Genomic DNA, 24,851 nt, shown 5'->3' on the forward strand with positions numbered 1-24,851 from the left:
AGGCCATGAGCCTTCCTTTGCTTCAGCTCAGCCTTCCCCCGTCCCATCCCAGGTCCTGGCTATGCCTGTGGGTCTAGACTTCTCCCTTGCTCTGGTCTCTGCCCACTGAGAACTTGGGAGCACCACTGGCCTGCCTGTTGGTATCATCAGCCGGAGCTGAGACTAGGGCTGGGTAATGGGCTAGGGGAACCGACGATGTCATCTGCTGGGTCCAGAGCTGTCCTTTGTATCGGTGTTTCTGGGACCATGCGAACTTGGGCTGCTCATTTTTGTTGACCTGAACACCAGCTGCCCTTGGATGGTGGTGAGCTTGAAGCTTGGGGGCTGCCACTCTTCAGCTTCTGCTGTGGGTGAGGACATGCTGAGGATGCACGTCTTCAGGGCCCTGTCCATGTGCAGCCAGCCTTGGTGGTGGCTTCTGGTTAGGAATTCCTTTGCCTTGGGAACCTGTACCATTGGAGGCCCGTTTCCTGGCCATATGGCATTTCCTGGACTGGCCATGAGCCCCAAGGGGTATGACTTGGTTCTTGTCTTCCTTTATATTTCCACAGATGTAACATTACTTATTTTATGAAGTGGAAATAAGTTCAAATTGAATCGTTTGTAGACCTTTCCGAGGGGACTTGAGAACACTCTTTGGAATGATTCAGATGCCCCCTTCCCTAGAGGTTTTGTCTGGGAATGCTGTGTGGTGGATCAGCTTTGTCTCATTTCTGGGCCTGAAGCATAAGTGTCTCTCTTCTGTGGTAGACATTTTCAGGCAGCTACCAGGGGATTTCGTTTTTGCCATTATTGTGCCCTTAAATGCAGATTTAAGGACATTTTGAGGAATGTTGGAGTCAGGTGTGCTTGGACTTGGAGATTTTGAGGGAACTGTGGTGGCCACAGAAGTCCAGATGGACACTGTGGAGGTCTTAACTTTCCTTCTGGGGCCCAGAACACAGGAGCATTGCATGTTGGTTTTGCTTAGTGACTTGGGGTCAGGGCCAGAGGGTCTGTCCAGATGTCCATTCCTCTTCATAGACAGGGGCAAAGGTGCCTACGCGCATGCGTGCGCGTGTGCGTATACACACACACACACACACACACACACACATTCTCGGCCCTGGTGTCAGAGCCACAAGGAGCTTCATTGTCACGGATGGGAATGAGTAGACAGATGTAATCTGCTGGGTCCAGTCAGGAAAACTCAAAGAGGCATATAGCCCCACTGAAAATTGATGGTGAAAGCCCTTGTGTGCAGTGCTTGGCTAGCACCTAGTCATAAGCCCTGTGAAAGACCAGCTTTGTTCAAATGTGACAGGTGCCTCTGGGAGGGAAGGAGGATAAAAAGAGGGGCAGCTTTGACTTGATAAGCAAGTCTAAGCTGCATGGTACAAATAGGCAGATATGTCCGGGCAGTCAGTTGCTATCTGGAGCTCGGCTCAGGGTCAGGGTGCTCATACAGGAGTGGGATCATCAGCTTGAGAGGCAGGAATCTGGAGACCATAATCTCTGAGCCACCCGGTGGGGAGCTCCTGAACTTTTGTGGCTGCTCATAGGGAAAGCATGTGCACACAGGGGCTTGCCACCCAGCTTCATGGTGCTGAGGGAAGGAGGGGCACTGAGGTCCTGGGAGGAAGAACTAATGGACCATGTCCATGCAGGGGCTGGTCCCATGATGCAGAGGGCTGGAGGGGCACTGAGGGGAAAGCTAATGGCCTTAGAGTGGTCCTCTGAGGGACAAATATTTCTCTTGTTCACACAGGATGAAGAGGAGATGGAAGAAGCAGCCAATCAGAAGCTGGCTCTGCAGAAAGCCAAGGAAGTGGCTGAAGTCAGCCCCATGTCTGCTGCCAACATCTCCATTGCTGCGTAAGACTCTTGGGAGCAGATTGGGTGGCTGTGGCTGGGTCACACCAGGTCCCCACTTCCAAAGGCTTTCTCTGAGCATGCCTTGCATTAGCTGGGACTTGTGAGGACACATCTCAGCCCTGAACCTGTGTCAGGAGAAGCCTGGAACAAAGGGTTCCTGGGCTGTCTAGGCTCTGGGACATTCTTCCAGTCTGAGCATGGGCAGGGTATACTGGGTACAGTCCTCGCAGTGTGGGTGGAACTGGCTCAGCCACAGCACTTGTTCACTAGGATGTCTCAGGGCGGCTCCAGGTCCCCCTCCAGGCAAAGCCTGGGACTCAATCGGGGTGAGGAGTCTGCACATGGAGTTTATATACAGCTTTCTAAAAATGTGTTTTGTGAGCCAAGAGGTTCTAGGTGGCTCCTCAGGAGCCCAGGAATTTGATGCAGCTTCCCCAAACATCTCCAAGTGTTTGGTGTTGGGATAGAGGTCAGGGGAGCTTCTGTAATGAGACAGGATGGATACAGGGCAGAGCAGACTTCTGCAGGAAAGCCAGTCATCAATCTCCTGTTCTGTGGACTCAGGTACAGTAAGTACAGTGCACATGTGGAGGGTTGGGGACTTCAAGGGACTCTAGAGTTTGGGCAGAGTGCCACAGGCTGCAGCAGCCTAGGAAGGGGAGAGAAGTCGGCCGCGCCTCGTCTCCGACCACTGATTGTGCAGCTGCTGGCTGCCTGGATGCGCATTCAGCCCACCACTCACCTTTCTTGTGCTGACCATTCCCTTTCTGTGGCCACTGACCATAGTGCTAGGCATAGCCATGGCACCTCTGTGGTGTCATATGCCTGCACTGCTGAGTATTTTGTGGCACGTGGATGAGCATGCTGTGAGGCAACTGGTTTGTGTGTGTGTGTGTGTGTCTGTGTGCGTGTGCACACACACCCGTAAAGGCCCTGGGAGATGGCGTTTGCAGAGGACCTGTCTCTTCGCCAGGCAGAAAGTGCAGGGGAGGTTCCTCAGGAAGAGAGCAGCTGTTCCCCTGCTCCTGGGACCCTGCAGCGAGCCAGGCAGGTTGAGGAAAAAGCCATCGTCATGGGGCTGTCGGTGGCTCCGTACTCAGTTGTGTTTCGTTGTCTGTCCAGTTCAGTTGTCTGCTTAGGTGGTTAGTGTAACTGCAGTGATCTGCAGGCTGTCCTCTTGCATCCTACAGGTGAGCTCTGTACGCTGGTGTTGTCTGCTGGACAGAGGGTGGCAGGGCAGCATTTGGCTTGTTGGGTTCCTGGCCTCATGTGGCCTCTTGATGTTTCTGTTTGGCACTTGCCTTCTCTGTTGCTCCTGGGGGTGAGTGTTTGTCCTGGGCCCTGCCCTCTTCAGGGCTGCCATTCCCATGGGTGTGCTGGAGGGTGGCCCCGTCCATCCAGCTGAGACCTGGGAGAGAAGAGTGCCATGGAGGGTGCATCAAGCCACTAGATAGGAGGTCTAGACCATTCCTCCTCTGCTGTCACTGTCCCTGTTTGGAGACGCTTTGTGCAGGTCGAGGCATCCCAGGTACAGGCCACACGTGACATCGGCTGTTGGCCTGAGCACTGTGGTGGATTCTGAGTGGAAAAAGCGCTTCTCTTCTCCTGGCACCCACAGGTGCTCTGCCTCAGGAGGGTCCCAAGTGAAGTGTTAGCTCCAGAGCCAGGGTCACAGCCTTCATATCTGTGAGGGCTGCCTGTGTCCCCTCTTGGATGGACTGTGGGTCCCACAGACCCTGCCAGGGATGCCGCTGTGGCCCGTACTTGGTGATGTGGTGAAACCACAGAGGTCCTGTGTGTGACACTGCGGGATATACCTCCTGGGCATGAGGGAGGATCTATACTGGGCCAGGCCTGTCCTTGGGTGTGCGTGGGTGCTGGATGTGAGGGCCCCCAATGCTGGGTTTCCCACCCATCCTGCTGAGACCCCTGAGGGCTGGAGATGCCTGTGCACTCATTTCTGTGGCCTAAGCTGCTGGACCAGGCAGGAGTGCAGCCCCCAGAGCTCCCTGACCTTGCTCTTCACACCATGCCTCATGGCATGGGTGCTCTGCAGGGACATTTTATGGTGCCTCAGGTGCAAGAGGACCTCATGCTCTGTGGACAGTGTGGGGATCCCTGCGATCAGGTCTGTGTCTGTCGCCTAGGTGGCAGCTTACTTAGGAGCCTGAGAGGGGAGGGATGTTAAGCTTGACATTGTCTTCCCAGTTCTCTTGGCAGTGGCACCCTCGTCCTCACCTTCTGAGTGGCTGTGCACATACGCACATTCACAACATGCTTGCACACTTACACATACTTACATTCATGCACAGTCATAATCTCAACACTCTCATGTTGTCATACACACATGCCTGTCTGCACGCAGGGCCTGTGGGCAGGAGAGCTGCTCTGTGTGCCTTAGAATTGTGCAAAGACCTGGCCTTGAGAAGGAGGCACGGAAAACCCACCTGGCCCTCTCTGGAAAAGCCAGGGTGAAGGTCATGGCTGTGAAGAGATGCTGGTTTTCTCTATTGGTTTTGGAAAAGCTGCAGCAAAGTTACTTGCAAGTGACTGGAGTTATATCCCTAGGGAAGTTGGGCTGGTGGCATTGCCTGGTTTGCCCCTGGAGAGGTCATGGTGACCTGAGAGCAGTTGGATTTGAGCCTGGGGACCTGAGGGCCTGGGAGCAGCTCCTAGGAAGGCAGGTGGGGCAGGCAGCAGGGCCCCCAGCAGCACGTCAGGTAAGGGTGGCTGTGGTCTCCTTGTTCTCTTGTCTGTGCTTCTCCGGGCTGGCCTGCCACAGAGGCCTGCAGCAGAGGGGAAGGACTGGGTGGAATTATGGGAAAAGCGATGCAGTTCCTCCTAACCCAAGGCTTCTCAGAGCAGTGTGGGTGGAAGCCTCAGTGGATGAATGGGCCCCTCCAAATAACTGCTTCTCGTCTTTTAGCCATTGTAGGGTTTGCGGTGTTACTTTAGTTTCTTTTCTGTGTGTGTGTAGATTTGGTTCTCAACTTCTTTTTTGCCCCGAGGTCTCAGCTGGTGCCCGTCTGATGGACGTGTCTCCAGCCTCCTGCCCAGATGCACACTGCAGCCTGCGCCCGTACTGGTGTGGTGCTCAAGCGTTGCTAGTGTCTTTCAGAACTTTCTGTTTTTCTCACTTCTGTCTATGTCTTGTTTCTTGCATGTGCAGTTTTGTAAAACGAACTCGAGGTACTGTGTCTCGCAGCTCATCTGTCTCCAGCGTAGATTCACCGTGAGTCGCTCTGCTACGATATTCCATCCGTGGCTCCATGATTGACACATGTACACATCTTCCTTCCACTCCTAACTCTGCTTTCTCACCTAAGTCATTTGCTTCATGGGCAGCTCCAGGTCAGCCTTCTGCAGCCTGGGCTGGGAATGGTGGGCACACTTCCTGGCCTCCTGGAGTCCTGCTTTCAGGCTCAGTCAGCCCTCTCTGATCTCAGCCCCTCCTGCTCCCCTTCTTGGTTTCCATCCTCTTGTCTGCTGTCTGTCCATGTGCAGTCAGTCTGGTGTCTTGGGTGTATCTGCTTCTCTGAGTGGATGGAGCACTGTGGGCCCAAGTCTCCTGTGGGTCCTATGAGGCCAGGATCTTTTATGCAGGGACGGCGGAGAGAGTTCTTGGGGTTCACTGGGGACATTTGTGGTTTTTAGAATTTCCACTTACTTGGGGGGAATGTTTCAGTGACTCTGAGGAAGTCCTTGTCCAAGAGCAGAGCTCTTGTCCAACTGTGGTGCTTGTGGCACATGGACCAGGTAGAGCCATGAAAACCCCAAGGAGGCTCTCAACTGGCTGACTTCTCCCTGCACATCTCCTCCTGGAGAGTGTTCCTGGGTGACTGGTCCCCAGGGATTTCCCCTTGAGAATGAGGTGAGGCCCTGCAGGTGAGGGTACCTGAGTGGTCAGGTACATTTGGGCCACCTGGATGGAAGTGGCCATGTGCCCTCTCTGTGTCTTGGTGGTGGTGAGGCTCCCAGCAGCCCTGCCCTGTGCATCTTCTTGATGCCAAAATAGAGCTGGGCTGCCTTCCCCCAATCCCTGTTTGCTGCTGGCTGTTGGAGTCTGATGTCTCATAGGGTAAAAAATAAGGAAACATGTTGGATCTTGAACAGTTGATTCACGTGGCAGAGTGAGATGCTGAAGCAGGTATTGATGGTTTCAGAACAGGGCTGCTCCACACTGTCAACAGTTATGGGTAACTGCCTGGCTGAACCTAGAGACCTCAAAGCAGTGCTATTGAGATCCTCAAGGCTCCTTTCTGAGCCCTGTGATTGTCCACAGTGTTGAGTTGGGCATGGTAAGTTGTCCTCCCTAGTATGGATGGGGGTTGCACCTGCAAGATAGGGCCACGACATCATGGGAACAGCTTCTCCATGTGATTCCCTAAAGATCCCTTTTAATAAGAACCTTGTCTGGATTAGTCACTAGCCACATTGCATTAGGTTCTTGAACTGCCTGTGATCTCAGTAGAAATTACAGAGTGAGAGACCTGCACTGGCCAAACTGAGCAGAATTCAGTGGGGTTTATGTGCCAGACAGAGAAAGTACAGAGACCTTGGCCAGGGCAAGGGCAGGATGATTCAAGGACATACAGGAGGAAAGACCTGGTGCGTATGTTGCATATATATGTTCAGGCTCAGGGGCTTCATCCATAGAGAAGCCCAGTGGTACCAACTGGGTTATATGTAGATGTAGACAGTCTCTGTGATATCAGGGCCCAGAGTAGCATACAGACCTATAGGGACCGGTAGAGTGGGGCTATGGTGGCTGATGCAGATGGCTGGGCAGTGTTTGCACAGCTGATTATTGTGGTCCTCTCTCTGGGTAGTCATGAGAGGCCCTGCCAGCCTGATGGCACCTCTGGCCCCACAGACTTTCTGGCTTTTTGCTAGACTTGAGGTGGTTCCTGAGAGAGAGAGAGAGAAAGGACTGTTCTTGGGGCAAGGCTGAGGGCAGTTATGTGGTATAGAGCCCATCCCTGCCTGTGTCTAAAACTGAGCTGCCAGTCCCCACATGTCCTTCATGGCCTTCATGGTCTATCTTTTTTTGATAAAGAACTTGATCTTGGCCTCAGGCTGTGGCTTCATCTGAGTGAACCACCTATTTGTTGACCAAATGGCTTATAGTCCAGACCTGTCTTGGGCTGCTACCAGACAGCAGCAGTGACCAGACAAAACCAGCCTGCCCAAAGCTCCCGTGCCTGGCGTGTGCGTGCCATGGCTCTTTTGCATTTCACGCTGCCTGGAGTTGAAAGATGGTGCCAGCTTGGGGCAGGAGACCTGTGGGTCTGTTGCAGGGAATTCTTGGGAGCAGGGGACTATATAACTTCAATGTCTTGGGGGAACAGGTGACAGCTGAGGCCCTGGACCAACTGATGGCTTCCACATGTCACCCTGCTCATCCCTGCCTGGGCTCTGAGGTGGGGTACCAACATGGTGCTCCTCTGCTTTCATACTTGCCAGGTACTGCCCCTGGTGGTGGCTTCCCACACACTGGCTGCAGGGTGGGAGTGGCTGACCTGGCCGCCACAGGGGCAGCTGCATCTTTGCTGTCAGTGCAGTTGGGTCTGGCTGCAGCCTGTGTCTTCTCCCCTCCTGTCCCTGCATGCATCGGATCCTGGCTTCATCAGTGACTCACTGTCGACTCTGATCAGGTCAAGTCCTCTCTCCAGGATCAGTGTCTTCCCTTGTGAAATGGGTACAGGGATGGCTGAAAGGACTGGTTGAGATGGGCATACAGCCCAGAGTACCAGTTCCATGGCCATTTTACTAATGGTGCTACCATCATTGCCAAGGTCTCCAGGAACTTCCAGCAGCTGGAGGATAAGGCTCAGGCCTCTGATGAGGTTTCTGCCTGGTAAAGTCGTGGCTTGGGTCACCAACCTTGGTGGTCTTATTCATCAAAGAACCCAGAGTGCAAAGGCCTCACATGCACTCCATGCTGTGCAGCCCCGCATGTGCCATGGGAACAGCGGTGCCTTGGCTGTTGAGGTGGAGGGTGGATCACAGCCTTCAGGAGCTTACGCAGTGAGGGTCAAGCTTAGACCATTGGCCACCCTGGTGCCGGAGGGCTCTGAGGGCCATGTCTGGCTCTGCTCTTGATGGAGGAAGAGGTTCTCCATGGAAACAAGAGGAAGGAGGACATTCATGACCATGGGAGGGGATGTCACCAGCCACAGACCTGCCATTGAGCCAGGTAGTGGCTTCCCAGTCAGGGCTGACCGTCTTGGGGAGCAGCTGAGGCACTGTTTGTTCCTGAGAGGGCCAGATCCTCTGTCAGCTTAAGCCTCTTATATGGGTTCCCATTCTCCTGGCTGGTGGCTTTCCTCCTGGGAGGTGCAGTGGGGAAGTGTCTACTTGGCCTCTCTGGAGCAGCTCTGCTGTCCTGCTGGAGTGGGGCCATCCCTCCGGGGGGCTGCAGGGGAGCCTTTGCATCTGCATCCCCATTAGGACAGTGCTCCTCCCTACTCCCACCCACCTGGCCAGCAGCTGACTTGCCCTGGAAGCCCGTGCTACCTCTTAGAGGTGCCTCACATTCCCACTGCCGTGTACCCCAGGATTCGTGGCCACCATCTATCCGCTCCAGAGTGGCCTTGAGCACCACCCCCCACGCATATAGCCTAATATGGTCTGTGGGTTCCAAGGGACACCAGGGGAAGTGGAGCTGAATTTGGGTCCCTTGGATATTCCCCTCTTGTTCTACATCCTGCCAGTGGTCTTGGGGGCTTCTGCCGCCTCTCCTTCCTTCCTCTCCTCCCTGCAACCACTCTTTCATCCCTCCATTGCTGTGTGTTCATCCGTGGCTTCCCTGAGAGACAGAGAGAAGGGGCTGGGCGGGCCAACACTCACTGCCAGTCTCCCCGCAGCAGGCAGCAGAACTCGGCCAAGGCTCGCTCGGTGTGGGAGCAGCGGGCCAGCCAGCTTCGGCTGCAGAACCTGCGGGCCAGCTGTGAGGCGCTGTACAGTGAGATGGACCCGGAGGAGCGGATGCGCTACGCAACCACGCGCCACCTAAGACCAGACATGAAGACGCACTTGGACCGGCCTCTGGTGGTGGAACCACCAGGGCGGGATGGCCCACGGGGTCCCATGGGGGGCAAAGCCCGACCCGAGGGGACGGAGGTCACTGAGGGTGTAGACCCACCACGACGGCACCACCGACATCGAGACAGGGACAAAGTTCCGGCTGTGGTCCCCGCAGTGGGCGAACAGGACAGGGCTGATGCTGTGAAGGCGGAGAGTGTGGAACCTGGAGCCCGGGAGGAGCGGGCACGTCCACACCGCAGTCGCAGCAAGGACGCGGCAGGTGCGCTGGAGTCCCGGAGCGAGCGCAGCAGGGGCCCTGGCCCTGAGGGCGGACGAAGGCATCACCGGCGGGGCTCCCCGGAGGAGGCTGCTGAGCGCGAGCCCCGGCGCCACCGTGCTCACCGGCACGGTCCGGACCAGGGCAAGGAAGGCGTTGCACCTACTGCCAAGAGCGAGAGGCGCTTGCGGCACCGGGGCCCCCGGGCCGGTTCCAGGGAGGCAGAGAGTGGTGAGGAGCCTGTGCGACGGCACCGGGTGCGGCACAAGGTGCTGTCTGTTCACGAGCCCACTGAAAAGGAGGCCACAGAGAAGGAGGCTGCAGAGAAGGAGGGCGAGATGGTGGAGGCGGACAAGGAGATACGGAACCACCAGCCCAAGTGCGTAAGCACAAGCAGTGGGCCTGGTGACCTTATAGTCCTGGGACCAGGGCCCCTATTTCCCTCTGTGGTGGGGGTGGGGTTGGCCCAGGGTGATGCTGGGCCCCAGTGTCCTGGCTGATAGCAGAGGGTGACTTGGACCAGGTTGCCCGTGCTCCCCCTGCCCAATTCCCTCTGAGAACGGCTTGGCAGGGCATCTTGGTGCCACATCAGCCGTCGGGCCTAGGGGGCACCAGACATTGGGGACACCTTGACCTAGGAAGAACAGAGTGGCCTTGGGAGAAAAGAGAAGATTGGATCATGGAGGAAGGAGAGGCCAGTGAGGGTCAGGAGATTGATGGGCAGGGCAGTACACCAGGGGGCCAGGCTGAGTGCCCCTGGCAAGCAGGCTGCCCACCTGCTCCTTAGCTGTGACTCTGCAAGAGGCCTGGGGCAGGAGCCTGGAGGCTGAGGCCTCTGTACTTATGGATTGGCCACAAACCAACCAGGACAAACGGCTGGAGTCCAGGGCCCAGGACCAGCCCCACAGAACTACCGTCATCAAGTAGAAAACTCTGTGCTGGGTCTTTGCCTGGGGGGAGCACTTGGATGGCCCCTGGGTGGGTGGCTCAGGGAAGTGTCCCTCTCCAGACTGATTTATTCTTCCAACAGTTGTGTTCCACATACATAATGTGAGGCCAGTAGTGCCAGGGTTCTGTGCCTGGGACAGACGGATGAGTCAGCCCTGTACCTAAAGACAGAATTGTATAGGGTGATAGAATCCATACAGAACACCAGAGGAGCACAGGAGGTTGTCCGAGATTTACCTGGCCTGGGTAGAGGTATAAGAAGCTGGGGTTTGCAGAAATAGGAGTTTGGGGCTGCATCAGACTCTGCTGTGCATTTTTGGTTGCAGGGAGCCTCACTGTGGCCTGGAGGCCAGTGGGGTGATGGGCATAGCCCCTGTGCACGTGCTGCCCAGCACCTGTCTCCAGAAGGTGGAGGAACAGCCAGAAGATGCAGACAATCAGAGAAATGTCACTCGGATGGGCATCGAATCCTCAGACCCGAGCAGCACCTTACATGTCCCAGTGACACTGGCAGGCCCTCCCGGGGAGACCACAGTTGCTCCCAGTGAGTATCTCCCTGTACCAGTGGCAGGCACACTGTACAGGTCCAGTCACCCATTTCCCTCCTGCTCCATGGCAGCTGCTGGAGACTTGGCTGGCCTCTGTGAACTGCTGTCAGCCTCTGTCCCTTGATATCTCCCTTCTTTCTAGTGCTCCAAAGGCAACTGAAAGTTACCCATCATTTTCCTCTCTCCCAAAAATATTTGTGAATTGCCAGCTGACGCCTGTGTAAGAGTGCTGCGAACACAGCAGGAGGGAGCTTTCCTTGTCAGACAGACCACAAACTGCCCTTTCCAGTTGCATAAAAGCTGCTCAGGGCTGTGGCCACATCCTGGATGGGGACCAAGAACTGGTGGGTGAGGAGGAAGTCTTAGTGGCTGTCTCTTACCTGCTCATGTTCCCCTACTACCTTCTCTGAGGCTCCCCAGGCCTTTGCCTGAGCTGCCCTCCTTACTCCCTAGCACAAGACCCTGAGTGAACAGGCATTGAGGGTATGGGTGGACCAGCCAGTCTTCCAGGCAAAGGCCTGCAGGTGGCAGACAGGCTCTCACCCAGTAGGGACAAGGCATGGGCATTCAGTGAGAACAAGGAGGAGACTTCCTTTCTCTAGTACAGAGGAGACATCCCCAGGGGACAAGGGAGAAGGCCTGGAAGGGCAGTGAAGTGTTCAGCCCCCGAATGCACCGCGTAAACTCAGGTGTCTCCACGCATGCCCACGTTTGCAGGTACAGCCACAGACAGATGTCTGCAACTATTCTTTCTTAGGCACTCTCAACCAGCCAGTGTGCCAACCCAGTATAACAGTAGAAAGTGGTTAGCTCTACTTGCTTAGCCTTTTCTTCCTCTTGGCCTTCTTGAAGAAAGCAGATCTCTTGTTCTACTTGTTCTACTTGCTATGGGCACAAACAAGTCATTGTCTTCTCACTCCCCTCACCTGATTCTCTCTGGATTAGCTTGAGGATGAACCCAGGGTCCCTATCTCTCCACAGAGTCTAGATGTGAATCCCTCCCAACCCTCCATGCCTGTTGGCAACCATTGATTTTTTTTACTGTTGCTGTAGTTTTTTTACCTTTTCCAGAATGTCTTAATGTTGGAATCATATAGTATTCAGTCTTTTTAGACTGGTTTCTTTCACTTAGCTTTATGCACTTCAGGCTCCTCCATGTCATTTTGTGACTTGCTAGCTTGTTTCTTTTTAGCACTGAATTAATATTCCATTGTCTAGATGTACCACAGTTTGTTTATCCATTCACCTGTTGAAGGACATCATGGTGGTTTCCATTTCTGCAAGTTATGAATAAAACTACTTACTATAAGCACTCATCTTTAGATTTTGTGTAGGTTTAATTTTTCACTTCTTTTAGGTAAATATCTAAGAGTGTGATGTGTGGTGAGACTGTTTTGTAGAAGATGCCAAACTCTTCTCCAAAATGACTGCTCTGTCTTGTATCCTCTCTGGTGATGAGGGAGAGGTCCCACTGCTCTACACCCTCCCCAGGGTGGTATTGTCAGTGCTGGGGTTTCAGCCGTTCTGATAGGTGTGCAGTGGTGTCTCCTTGTAACTTGCAGCTCCCTGAGGCTTGGGATATAGAACATCTTCTAATGTGCTTATTTGCTCTCTGTATCTTCTTTGGTGAGGATCTACTCAGGTTTTTTGCCCAATTTTTAGTTGGTTGCTTATTTTATGGTTGTTGAGAGCTAGGAGTTCTTTGTGTATTTTGGATATAAGTCTTTTATTGGATATGGGTGTTATAAGCGTTTTCTCCCAATCTTTGGTTTGGCTTTCCATTCTCTGAATGTCTGCTGTTTTTATTGCTACTATTGGAAATTGGGGTCAATCTGATTCCTGTTATTACCTTCTGCTAGGAGCAGAAATCTAGCATTTGGTTTTCATGTTAATTATGTTTCCTGCTACTTTGAGTCCTCAAATTGTTTATTAGTTTCAGTGTTGATTCTCTGTTGTTTTCTAAGTATATTTTCAGAACTTCTGTGGATATTTTTGGTGCTCTTTCTTACTGAGTCAGGCTCCCTTGTTTGTCTGATTGTGCTGGCTAATACTCTGAAGGTAACAGTGGAGTTCCAGAGTACCTTTACCTTGTTTTTGCCTATACTAAGCTAATGATTTTGGTTTGGGGCCTCAGGGGAGTATGTTGTGAGATCACATTTAAGTACCCATCAGTTCAATTCAGTAGGAAATTCGATTCCTATTTCACTGATGTTCTTATCTAGCAAAGATGTCAAATTTGGTTGAGGGTCTTTTCAGCATCTATAGAGTTCATAATTTCCCCATAAATATGAAGACACGTGGCAATGAATTACCTGATGTGGTACTACATTTGCAACCTTAAAACTGACCTGGTTATTTTGCTTATTTTTTAATGTGTGGTTAAATTCTTTTAATATTTTATGGAAGATTTGTGGACTGATGCTTTGAGGTGAGGTGTGTTTGCAGCTTTCTTTGGTACACTTAAACATCATAAGGTTTGTATATTGGTGCCATATAGTTATTGCTTGTTTACCTTCACTGCTGCATTTTTGAAAACCCAGTGTTCTGAATGGGAGTCCCATTTTTCATTATTTGATTGATTTATTTTTATCTTATTTAATTTATTTTTTTGATGTTGGGTCAAACACAGGGTCTCGTGCCTGCTAGGTAAAAGCTCTACTGTGGAGTGTACCTGAACCCTTTCCCATTATTATAAATGGCAAAAATTACAGTGTATTACATGTAACTCAATACCCCCATTTCCTAAGAACTAAAGCACAGTTGAACGCTGAAAAGTTACAAACTATCATATTAGGACAGAAAATACTTAACTTTTTTTTTTCTTTTCCAGATTGCTGGTCAAGAAAGCTGTGAATAAGCAATTGCTTTGGATACCTCCTTTATTGAAACTTTTAAAAAACATACAAACATGATTCTGATAATGTGGCAGCTGAATTTGGAGTCTTTCCCAAGAGTTTCCCCCATGTTACTTTGTTAAACATTGTGTTGAGTTTTGAGAATGTGCACCTCTTTTCCCTCAGGAACTCCAAAGAGATTAAAGACACAGCTGCGCGCGCCTGTGCGCGCGCGCACACACACACACACACACACACACACACACATCCACAACACAAACACGGACAGTTCAGGTGACACTAGAACTACTTGGTCTTTAAATATTTGGTAGAATTCTTGTGAAATTGTCTATGTCTGGTCTGTTTTTGAAGGATAATTTCTCTATTTGATAATTTCTTTGTTTCTGTGTGGATATTGTTCTGTTTAAACATTGTAGTTTCCCGAGGTAAATTATATTTTCCTTAGAAATGATCCAGTTGATCTAGGTTTTCTAATTTATTTTCTTAAACTTAAGCCAAGGTGGGGCTACATTTTTTCCCCTTCAGTTTCTCTCTGGCTCAGAGTTTTTCCCCCCTTTCATTTGTTAAATCCTATGTGTTTTCCCCCTTTTCCTTGACTGGTCTATCTCAGACTGCATAAACCCAGGGCTCTAACTCACTGTGACTCTGTGCGTTGGTTCCTGGAGCCTTTGCTTTCTGCTTGGTCTTCATTACTTCTCTGCTCCTTCCTCTTGCCCCATCGTATGGCTCCTTTTCTGACTTCTTGAGTTGCATGCTGTTCTTTAATTTTTGCTCTGTGATTATTTAAGGGAATGAATTTTCCTCTGATTACTAATGTTATTGTTTCTATAGATTCTGACATTTGGAATCTTCATTTTAATAAAATTTTGAGATGAGTTCAGATATCATGGCTTCCCAAGCCTGGACTGGTGGTTTCCCTGCGAGGCCACCTGCAGGTGTGCACTTCCTGGCCCTGGGCCCAGTGCTGTGGAGAGAACTGACACCTTCCTTTGTTCCCACCTTGTCTGGGGAGGAGGGCATTTATCATTCATTCCCCACCATTTTAGCATGATGTTAGCTATAAGTTTTTTGTTTTTTTTTTAGAGAGAGAGAGAGAATTTTGATATTTATTTATTTTTTAGTTTTTTTGGCGGACACAACATCTTTGTTTGTATGTGGTGCTGAGGATCGAACCCGGGCCGCACGCATGCCAGGCGAGCGCGCTACCGCTTGAGCCACATCCCCAGCCCAAGTTTTTTGGTTTTGTAGATGTTCTTTATTACACTGAGGAAGTTCCCCTCCATTCGTCTTTTTCCAAGAGTTTTTTTTTTTTTTTTTTTTTTTTTTTTAAAGAGAGAGAGAGAGAGAGAGAGAGAGAGAGAGAGAGAGAATTTTTTAATATTTATTTTTCAGTTTTCGGCAGACACAACATCTTTATTTTATTTTTATGTGGTGCTGAGGATTGAACCCAGCGCCCCGCACATGCCAGGCGAGTGCGCCACTGCTTGAGCCATATCCCCAGCCCCTCCAAGAGTTTTTATCATGAGTGGTTGTTGAATTTTGTCAAATGATTTTCTGCAACAATTGATATGATTTATATGTTTTCTTCTATTAATATGGTTATATTGATTTCTTTTCAAATATTCAACTGGCCTTGATCCCTGTTATACATCCTGCTGGTTTTGAGTATAATTATTTTTTGCATATTTCTCAATTCTAGTTGCTAACACTTTGTTAAGGAGTTTTGCCTCTAAATCCATGAGGGATATTGGTCTGTAATTTTCTATTTTGTACTTTTTTTTTTTACTTGTCTGATTTGGATATCACAGTAATACTGGATCCATAAAATATTTAATTTAATGGAATTGTCCCCTCTTCTATTTTCCACAACAGATTGTGTCAAACTGGTGTTAATTCTCTTTTAAATTTTTGGTCAAATTGGTCAAAGAAAGAAACATTTTTTTTTTTTTTGAAATTTTTAAATTAAAAAATTGGCTTCCTTAACAGTTGTAGGGCTGGGGATTGCCTTCTTCTTGGGTAAGTTGCAGGTTTTTGAGCCTTTTGAGGAAGTGGCATATTTCATGTAGGTTTTCAGATTTATGTGTACATAGTTGTCATATCTCCGCATAATTTTTTTTTTTTTGTACCAGGGATTCAATGCAGGGATGCTCAACCACTGGGTCACATCCCCAGCATGCCCCACCCCCTTTTTAAAAATATTTATTTTTTACTTGTAGTTGGAAACAATACCTTTATTTCAAAAATTATTTATTCTTATGTGGTGCTGAGGATTGATCTCAGCGTCTCGCACATGTGAGGTGAGTGCTCTACCGCTGAGCCACAACCCCAGCCCCCCTTTTTGTTTATTTTGAGACAGGGCCTCACTAAGTTGCATAGGGCCTCACTAAGTTGCTGAGGCTGTCCTTGAACTTGCAGTTCTCCTGCCTCAACCTCTAAGCTGCTGGGATCCTGTAACCACTTTGATGTTGGCATGGTCTGTAGTGATAGCCCCCGTCTCATTTTGCCATGGGTAATTCGTTATCTTCCCTTTTCTCCTTGTTAGTCTTACTAGAAGTTTGTTTATCTTACTGATCTTTTCAAAGAACCAAATTCTTATTTCATTGATTTTATGTTTTCAATTTCATTTGATTTCTACTCTATTGTTTTTTGTCTTTACATTTGCTTTGTGCTTATTTTACTCTTTTTTTTTTGCTTCTTGAGGGTAAGAGCTTAGATCATTGATTTGAGTCTTTTCCTCTTTTCTAATGTGAACACTTAGTGCCATACATTTCCTTCTCAGCATGCTTCTACTGTGTGCCATGGGTTTTCATGTGATATGCTTTAATTTGTGTTTAGTTTTATTTTAAAAGTTTCCCTTGAGCCTTCCTCTTTGGCTCATGTAATTCATGAGTAGAAGTGTGTGGTTTAGGTTCTCAGTGTTTGGAGATTTTCCTGCTTTTTGTTATTGACTTCTGGTTTGATTACTTTATGATCAGCAACCATACTCCATCAATATCATTACAGTTCTTTTAAGTTGTTTAATTTTGTTGGATGGCTCAGGATGTGGCGCATCTTGGTGTAGAATCTGTGGGCATTGAACAAGAACATGTATTTTCCAGGTTTTGGGTGTAATGTTTTGCAAGTGCCAGTTTGAGCTTGTTGGTTGGTATTATTGAGTTTTTCTGTAAGCATGCTATTTTCTGTCTATCTAGACCTATCAGTTGTTGAACAAAGGATGTTCAAGTTTCCAACTACAGATGTGAACTTGTCTGTTTCTACTTTCAGACTGGTAGTTGTTGCTTACATATCTGTGGCTCTGTCATTAGGTACACATATGTAGGATCTCTTTATCTTCTTGGTGGAGTGGCCCTTTTTTTTCATTGTGAAATGTCCTTCCCTGTGCCTGTGATTTTCTTTGATCTGAAGCGTATCTTATATTAATATGTCTACTCTTGCTTTCTTTTGATTAATATTCGCATGGTAACCTTTTCACCTTTTTTTCAGCCTGGTTATTTAGTTCTACTTGAAGTGAGTTTCTTGTAGAGAGCATATAGTTGTATCATGTTGTTGATCCACTATGTCAGCTTTTTAATCTGGTCTTTTTAAAGCATTCACATTTAATGTAATTATTGATACATTCTATTTTTTGTTTTCTCTTTTTTTTCATTTTTCTGGTTTCCTTTTTCTGCCTTTTGGGGGTCACTTGAACATGTTTTAGAATTATGTTTGACTTATCTATGGTAGTTTTGAGTGTATCTCTGATAGAGATTTTTAGTGGTTGCTTCAGGGATCACATTATGTTTAGATAACTTACCCCAGTTTATTGCTATCATGATTTTACGAGTTTCAATGAAGTATGAAACATTACCTCTCTTGACACTCCCCCTTCCCTGTTTATAATATAATAGTCTTAAATATTTGGAATCACTTCACAATGTGTTGTCATTTTTACTTTAACTGTCAACATGATTTTTTATTGAAACCTCCAGAGAAGAAGAGAAAGCATGTTGTATTCAATCATGTTTTTCTCCTATTATTCTTTCTTTCTTCCTGAAATTCCAATATTTCGACTTTCATTATTTTCTGTTTGAAGGACCTTGTTTAGCCATTCTTTAAGAGTAGGCCTGCCTGGGACAAATTCTTTTAGTTTTCCTTCATCTGAGAATGTCTTGATTGTCCTTCATTCCTGAAGGGTATTTTCACTGGGTATAGAATTCTGGGTTGACAGTTCTTTTTTTTTCAGCACTTGAAAAAAACGTGTGCCTCTTCCTTCTGACCTCCATGGTTTCTGATGAGAAATCCACTGTCATTCGAATTGTTTTCTTCCTATAGGTAAGATGTTGTTTCTCTCTTGCTGCTTTCAAGATTTTTTTTTTTTGTCTTTATGTTTCAGAAGTTTGAGTATAATGTGTTGTAGCATGGGTTTCTTCAAGTTTATCCTTTTGGGGATTTATTCAACTTCTTGAATCTGTAGGTTAATGTCTTTTGCCAGATTTAGAAATATTTCATCCATTATGTCTTTGAGTATTTTGTTTAGCTTTGCCCTTTTCTCTTTTCATTCAAGGACTTTGATGACATGATTGTTAGATCTTTTATTATACTCCCAAAGTCTCCTGAGCTCTATTGATTTTTTTTCAGTCCGTTTTCTTGGTATTGTTCAGATTGGGTAATTTCTATTTTCTTATCTTCTAGTTCACAGATTCTTTCATCTGTGCTTTCCATTCTGCAGTTGTGCCCATCTATTGAATTTTTAATTTCAGTCATTATGCTTTTCATTTGACCTTTTATATCTTCTATTTCTTTGCTGAGACTTCATACTTTTCATTTGTTTCAAGTGTGTTTTTAATTATCTGTTGGCCATTTTTATGATGGTGTATCTAACATCTCTGTCAGAATTCTAATGTCAGAATCATCTTGGTGCCTATTGATTGTCTTTTCTCAGTCACGTTGATTTCCTGGTTCTTGGTGTGATAAGCAATTTTTTATTGAAACTTCAATACTTGGGTATTATGTCATGAGCCCCTGAGTCTTATTTAAATCTTCTGTTTGGCTGTCTGCTATGACATCACTCTGCCAGGGGAAGGTTGGAAGTTGTCTCCTTCACCACCCAGCTGGAGGGGCTCCTCATAACTGCTGGCCTAGGGTGGGAGTTCTAGCTCCCCAGTAGGCTTCCAGCCAGATTGGAGAGCAAGAGGCCTCGCTACTGTTCCACATGTGCTGCCACCGACACAGTGCAGTTGGCCTCATTAGCTCTAGGTGTCAGCACTAGTCCTGGCTTTCCACAGGACTCACTCTAATGAGCCACACATGTGATCCCTACTGGCTTTGTGTGGCTTGTGTTTCTTGTTCCCAGACCGTTGAGATTTTACTCCCATCTGTGCCTCTCCGACCCCACAGCAAGAATCCCGGGGGTGAGGGCCCATGCCTAGGCTCTGGCCCAACTCTGCTGGTGTGTGCAGAGGTGGGCTGCAGCGTGTCTGTGGAGTTTGGATTGGCACAGTGATCACTGCCTGATCTTGCCAGGCTGCCTCCTTCCTTGTTCTCTCACTAGGGAAAACTAGGTTTTGTTGGGGCTTTTAAAAATCGTGTCTGTTGGCATTTAGGGGTTGTTGGCTTTTCTAGCACCGTCTAGGATATATGAGGCAGAAAAGGAAGCCCTACTGCATGCCATTCCTTGGGTCCCAAAGCTCCCTAGCCAGTCCACTTTCTTCCTCTTACTTTTCGGAGTCTTCCTACATTTTCCTTGTATGTACGTATGTCCAGGGGTTGTGTGTGTAGCTGTGCTCGTGGGATGAATTGGGGAGCACTTCACTCTATCAGTCTGCGAGCTGAAGCCTCTAGTTAATTTTACATATGGTGTGAAATAGGAATGAGCCCTTTCCCCCACCCCACCCTCATGGACATTCAATTTCTTTATTACTGACAGTCGAAAGACTTTCCTTTTTCCTTGAATTGCTATGGCACTTTTATCAAAATCATTTGATATTATTAAGTTTCAGGGATTAAAGTTTTAATTGTTAGTTCTGTCACACAGGTTTGTTTTGTGTATCGGACACTCTGGCTATACACATTAGACCTACTTTGCCGGTTTTCTGTATGATTTTTGTTCTAACCTTTTTACAACTCAGTCTTTATTTCCCATTTTCCCTTTCAGCTCATTTCTCTGTAGTCTTCTTTTTCTCTTGCTATATCCAGTCGTTTCTGTTCTCCCTTGGATTCCTTGTGGCTTCTGACATGGACTTGTCGTTTCTGCAGTTCTCTCCTGAGTCTGATCAGCTCTCATTCATGTCTCCAGTGGTCCATCTGTCTTTATTCTGAGTGTTTGTATCTGACCGCAGTGTTCCTTGCTATCAGGCAGTGCTTCTGTAATTGTGTTAAGTACAGCAGGAGATGTGTGGGGGCAAGTTGGGTTGCTTCTGTGTTACAGTTGGGTTTTTTTGTGGGTATTTTTATTAGGTGAATAGGCTTAACCCTTAGTTTTTGTTTTCCTCTTATTGAATTTTTTTTTTTCTTTTTAAATGGATGTTGGGTTTCTTTCTCAGATAAGGATAAAATGTGCTAGGTTTGCCTGGACCAGCAGCTACATGTGATTCTGTGGAGTTGGGGTGGGGCTTGGGCAGCTCCTGGCTCTCCAGTCCAAGAGCACCCTCCTCTGTTGGGAAAGTCAAGTCCCTTCTCTGTCTGGGTTCTGGGGTTCTGCCTGATTCTCTTCTCTGTAATGCAGACTTGTAGTCCTTGACTCAGTACTGGGGTTCATCATGAAGCCGTATGGAGCCTTCCCTTTCCTCCAGAAGTGGGGCCCAGTGGCCACCTCCAGCCCAGGCACTTCCCAGAGCCTTCATGGTCTGACCCACAGGGCCTTAGACCTGTGTGGAGAAGGGCCTTTCTTCCAGGGTGTTGCACAGCTCCCTACCTCCCACGCTGCCCTGGTACTGCAGGCCTCAGGTGTTTGTCCCCACTCCCACGTAAGTGCAGGTGTATGGTGTAGATGTGGACTGTGGATGCCTTTGTTCTTTCTCCTTGTTGATGGTACAGCTTAGGGAGGATGTGGGGAGAAACTGGAGGATAGGGACGAGAACTTGTGTTCTTCCTGCTGGGTTTGCATTTTTGCCGGCCCTCCCTCCTTCACCTAAAGGTGGGTCAGTTTAAACCGTCTCCCAGTGCCTCAGGCCTTGTCTTGACCTTCTTGTGCCTTGGTCTGTTTGCTAATTTCTGCTCTTGGCGCTTCCTTTCCTCTGGTCTGTGTCTGATGCCCTTCCTCCTGCTCTTGGCTTTGTTGTTCTTTGCAGTATCTCATCACTCCTGGTGTGTCAGATCATCATTTGTGTCCCTCCCACTTCTGTTCCCAGAGCTCGTTTCCTGATTTCCTTTAGTGAAGTTCCAAAGTGGTGAGCTCTCTCTGCTGGCCTGGATGACCCTTGTTCTGCCATTGCTGGTGAAGAGTGATTCTCTTTTGTATGGAATTCTGGCTTGTTAGCTATTTTTTCTCATCAGATTCAGACTATTCCATTGTCCTCCACCTTCTCTTGTTCTGTGGAGAATCCAGTGGCCTAAATTGTTCCTTTATCTGGTTCTATATTCTCTCTGTGGCTGCCTAAATGAAGGCCTTTGTGTTGTAGTAAGTTGAGTGAAGTGGCTGCTCTGTCACCCACCTTGGCAGTTGTCCCCTCTGCTGTCTTCGTCCTCCTTTCTCTTCGCTTTCTCGTATAGCCCGTGGAGTGTGAGTATGCCAGTAGGGATTTAGCATAATTGCAGCAAAAACATTGTGACAACTCCTTAATGTTATCTAACACCCATTCCAAGTTCACGTTTTACCAGGTATAATCAGTATCCAGACAAGCTCACTTATTTCACTTAGCTGAATCTGAGTGTCTGCCCTCTTCTTTTCGTTCATGCCCTTTACTTGTTGAGGGAGCTGTGTGGTTTGTCCCTTCGCCCCCTGCTCTGGGTCTGGTTGGTGGCAGCAGATGTCCAGCCTCCTCCTCTGTCCTCACTGTAGCCTGTTTCTGACCTTGGTGGTGTGAGATCTTGTTGTCAGCCACTGTCTTGTGTGCAAGAGTTTCAGGAATGTCCCTGGATGCCAAGAGTACCTCTCGTCATGAGAACAAAAGCTGTCTCCAGACATTGCCAGGACTGCCCCATCTGAGCCCCATACATCGGGAGACTCGATTAGGAAGAGTTCAGTTTGGCTCTTGTGCGAGCTCCAGGGGCTGCGGCATGGTGCAGGCCCTGCCAGCCCTGCACCTCCTAACATTCTCCTGCAGCCTTTTCCCTAGTGATTCCAGTGAAAGTGATTGTTATCAGATGAGCGAATTCGGGGAGGACCACAGAATGAGGAATTTATAATCCCACTGTTTTTTCCTGCATTTACTATTCTAACCTTTTCTGTAAGGAAGATCTTATTCCACAAAATTGGGTTACCTTGAAATATAGTTTGTATTTATTTACTTATTTTTTGAATTTTTATTTGTTTTAATTAGTTATACATATCAGTAGAATGCACTTTTTTTGGGGGGGGTACTAGGATTGAACTTGACCACTGAGCCACATCCCTAGCCCTATTTTGTATTTTATTAGAGACGAGATCTCACTGAGTTGCTTCAAGTGCCTCATTAAATTGCTGAGGCTGGCTTTGAACTTGCAATCCTCTTGCCTCCACCTCCCGAGCTGCTGGGATTATAGGCATGCACCAGTGCGCCTGGTCTGTGGTTTGTGTTTCTAGCAAGCAAGAGAGATGCTTAATTCTGTCCCTTTATTTGTGAATTTTCAAAATAATGAATCAACTCCAATATCACTAATGAGAGATTTAAAATTATTACTAGGAAATTATAGATTTGAGTATGTTTGATGGGTTTCAGGCGGTCCTGGGGGAGCCCAGTCCTTCGGCTTTGCATCAGGACAGCTTTGAGGTTCAGTTGTGAGCCCACCCCTCCCCCAGGAGCCTACACCTATCTTTGCAGGACTTCAATGAAGTCATACCCTTGCTAGGCTTCTTCACATCCTGTCCTGCTTTCTTGTTCCCTCTGGTCCTTCTAGAAGCATGTCCTCCATCAGGCATGAGGGTGTCCCCGCGGAGCAACTCAGTGCCATTGGTGCTCTGATGAGAGACTGCATGTGCAGCCCTCTCTGTTGCTTTCAGGCTTTTGATTGGACTCTTTTTTAAAAAAGAGATAAATGAATTCTGTGACATTTGTAATTCACACAGAAGATTGTAAGGTTTATTTCTCACTTCTATGACTTCGTATTTGCGTCTCTTTTATCTTGAAAATTTTGTCTTTTTGCTTTGCTTGCTGTTTTTCAAATGGTATTACTTGAAAAATTCCGTTTTCAAATCATTCACTCCTATTGCATGGAAACCCAGCAGTTTGGATCTGCTGACGTTGATCGGGGGCTCTGCAGTATCTTTCTTAGATCCTTTTTGTTTTTCAGGTGCACACAGTTGTGCCATCTGTGAATATCATTTTTGACTCATGGGTTTTTTAAGTCTATTTCTCAATTTTCAAATGTAGAATTTTAATTTTAATTAATCTTTTTTTTCTGATTATTACCTTAATTTCCAATTTAATTGCATGAGATTAGTAACCATGACCTGTGTGGTATTTTCCTTTGATATTTATTTGCAGTTGCTTATGATTGGGCTTTATGGTTATCTTTTGTAAATGTTTTATATATGCTTAAAAGGAACATGTTTTTTTTTCAAATTTTAGGATCCCTAGGCTTTTTATATGTATCTACTAAATCAAGTTGTTAATTGTGTTACTTAAATACTGCATGTATTCACTAATATTTTGCCTGATTGGCTTTATCAATAATTGAGAAAGGTGTATTGAAATGTCTTTCTCTCTGTGGACCTGTTAGAGTTCACATTCTATATTTACTTTTTTTTTTTTTTTTTGCCTTGTGGTGCTGGGGATCAAACCCAGGGCCTCATGCACACTAGGCAAGCACTCTACCACTGAGCCACATCCCAGTTCTGTATAGTTACCTTTTAATATAGTTGTTTTGAATAGTTTGAAATGTAAAGCAAAATACAGAACTATCTGATAGGTTGCTAAGCAACTGTTACATTTCTAAGATAGTAACTGTTTCTGGATTTATTTGTGAGGGTTTTTCTTTTATTTCTGCTTAAAAAAAGGCTTCCTATTAAAATATTCAAGTCATAATCCTGTTTATCTCTAGCAGTGGTTTTGTTTTGAAGTGCAGCTTTCTCCTGAGAATGCAACTTTCTTGCTTTGTGTCTTTTGTGTGAACATTGGGCAGGCGTAGCTTCTTCTGTCTTCAGACCTTTACGTGTGCTTTACTTAGAGTTGTCTTTTGGTCGTGCCAAACAACTGTACTTTAAAGGGATCTGACTGGATCATCTGTCTTTTCACTGCCAAGTTTAGTCTGCTTGTGTTAATTTTGGCTGTTAATTCACTGATATTTGCTTCATCCATCTGAGCTCGTAACATTTGTTCTATTTTCCCCTCCTTTTCCCTCTTTCATATTGAGTAATGGTTTTAATTGCTTGTTTGCTTAAATGTCACATTTTTGCCTCTGCTAGTTTAACAACTGTAGATTTTGTTTCTGCCTGCTGGTGTTCCTTGGTGATTCCATGAAGTGTGCCCACTCCACTGCTCCTGAGCTGACCTCCCCTTCCAGCAGCACAAGGCTCAGAGCAGTGGGTCTGGTCATGTTGTGCCACCTTCCTCCTTATTGCTGTCCAGCATGTTAGTCCTTAAAGTACAATCCCACAAAGTCACAATCATTGTTTTGACCTTATAGTGATGTTTATGCACATCCTCCATTTTGTTGACTTCTCAGTGTTGGGCCCTCTCATTCTTGTGTTACACACTCCTTGGGATGGTTTCTTTATGAAGGACGGACATTCCTGCTTCAACACATGTGTGCATTCCAGAAAACACAATCACTGAAAATATCAGGCCTGTGGGGGAAGAGAGGGTCTGTGTAACTCTGCAGCCAGAACTCAAACAGAAGCAAAACAATCCTAATAAAAATTTACCAGAGCCTAATCTCCACTGGCATCAGCACCCAGTGTTCAAAAGCCAGTCCTTTGCAGCTCAAATTGTGCTCTCTGTTGAGGTATTGGACCTGGGGTGGCTGCTTTCCGGGGAGCCTGGCCTTCTCCTATGCTAGGAGGACATGCGTGCTCACCGAGGGGCTTACTCTCTATAAACCTGTCCTCAGGTCTTGCTCCTCAGGACTCAGTCACCGTCACCTTCAAACTCTAGTCTTTGCCACCTTGTCCCAGTGAAAGGTTGCCTTTGCTTGAATTCTGTTCCAGGTACAACAAGTAGGAAAGCAATTTCTGGGAAAATCTGAGTGTGTGTGTGAGGGCTTTGCTTGCTTGTCTTCCTGTGGACA

At 47.4% G+C, this 24,851-nt stretch overlaps 1 protein-coding gene and 1 non-coding gene across 2 annotated transcripts in view; one reads left to right on the plus strand and one right to left on the minus strand.

The window, feature by feature from the left end:
• Positions 1–24,851, plus strand: part of Cacna1b (calcium voltage-gated channel subunit alpha1 B) — a 188,234-nt gene that overhangs the window by 91,607 nt on the left and 71,776 nt on the right. The window contains exons 18-20 of the mRNA XM_071601213.1: positions 1,748–1,854; positions 8,721–9,536; positions 10,432–10,649. Of these exons, the coding sequence (XP_071457314.1) occupies positions 1,748–1,854; positions 8,721–9,536; positions 10,432–10,649 (1,141 nt within the window). The remainder of the gene's footprint in view (positions 1–1,747; positions 1,855–8,720; positions 9,537–10,431; positions 10,650–24,851) is intronic.
• Trnat-agu (transfer RNA threonine (anticodon AGU)) lies at positions 23,386–23,457 on the minus strand. Its single transcript has one exon. It is a non-coding gene; the product is annotated as a tRNA-Thr (tRNA).

The sequence above is a fragment of the Marmota flaviventris genome, chromosome 13 (genome assembly GCF_047511675.1).
Source record: "Marmota flaviventris isolate mMarFla1 chromosome 13, mMarFla1.hap1, whole genome shotgun sequence".
NCBI lineage: Eukaryota > Metazoa > Chordata > Mammalia > Rodentia > Sciuridae > Marmota > Marmota flaviventris.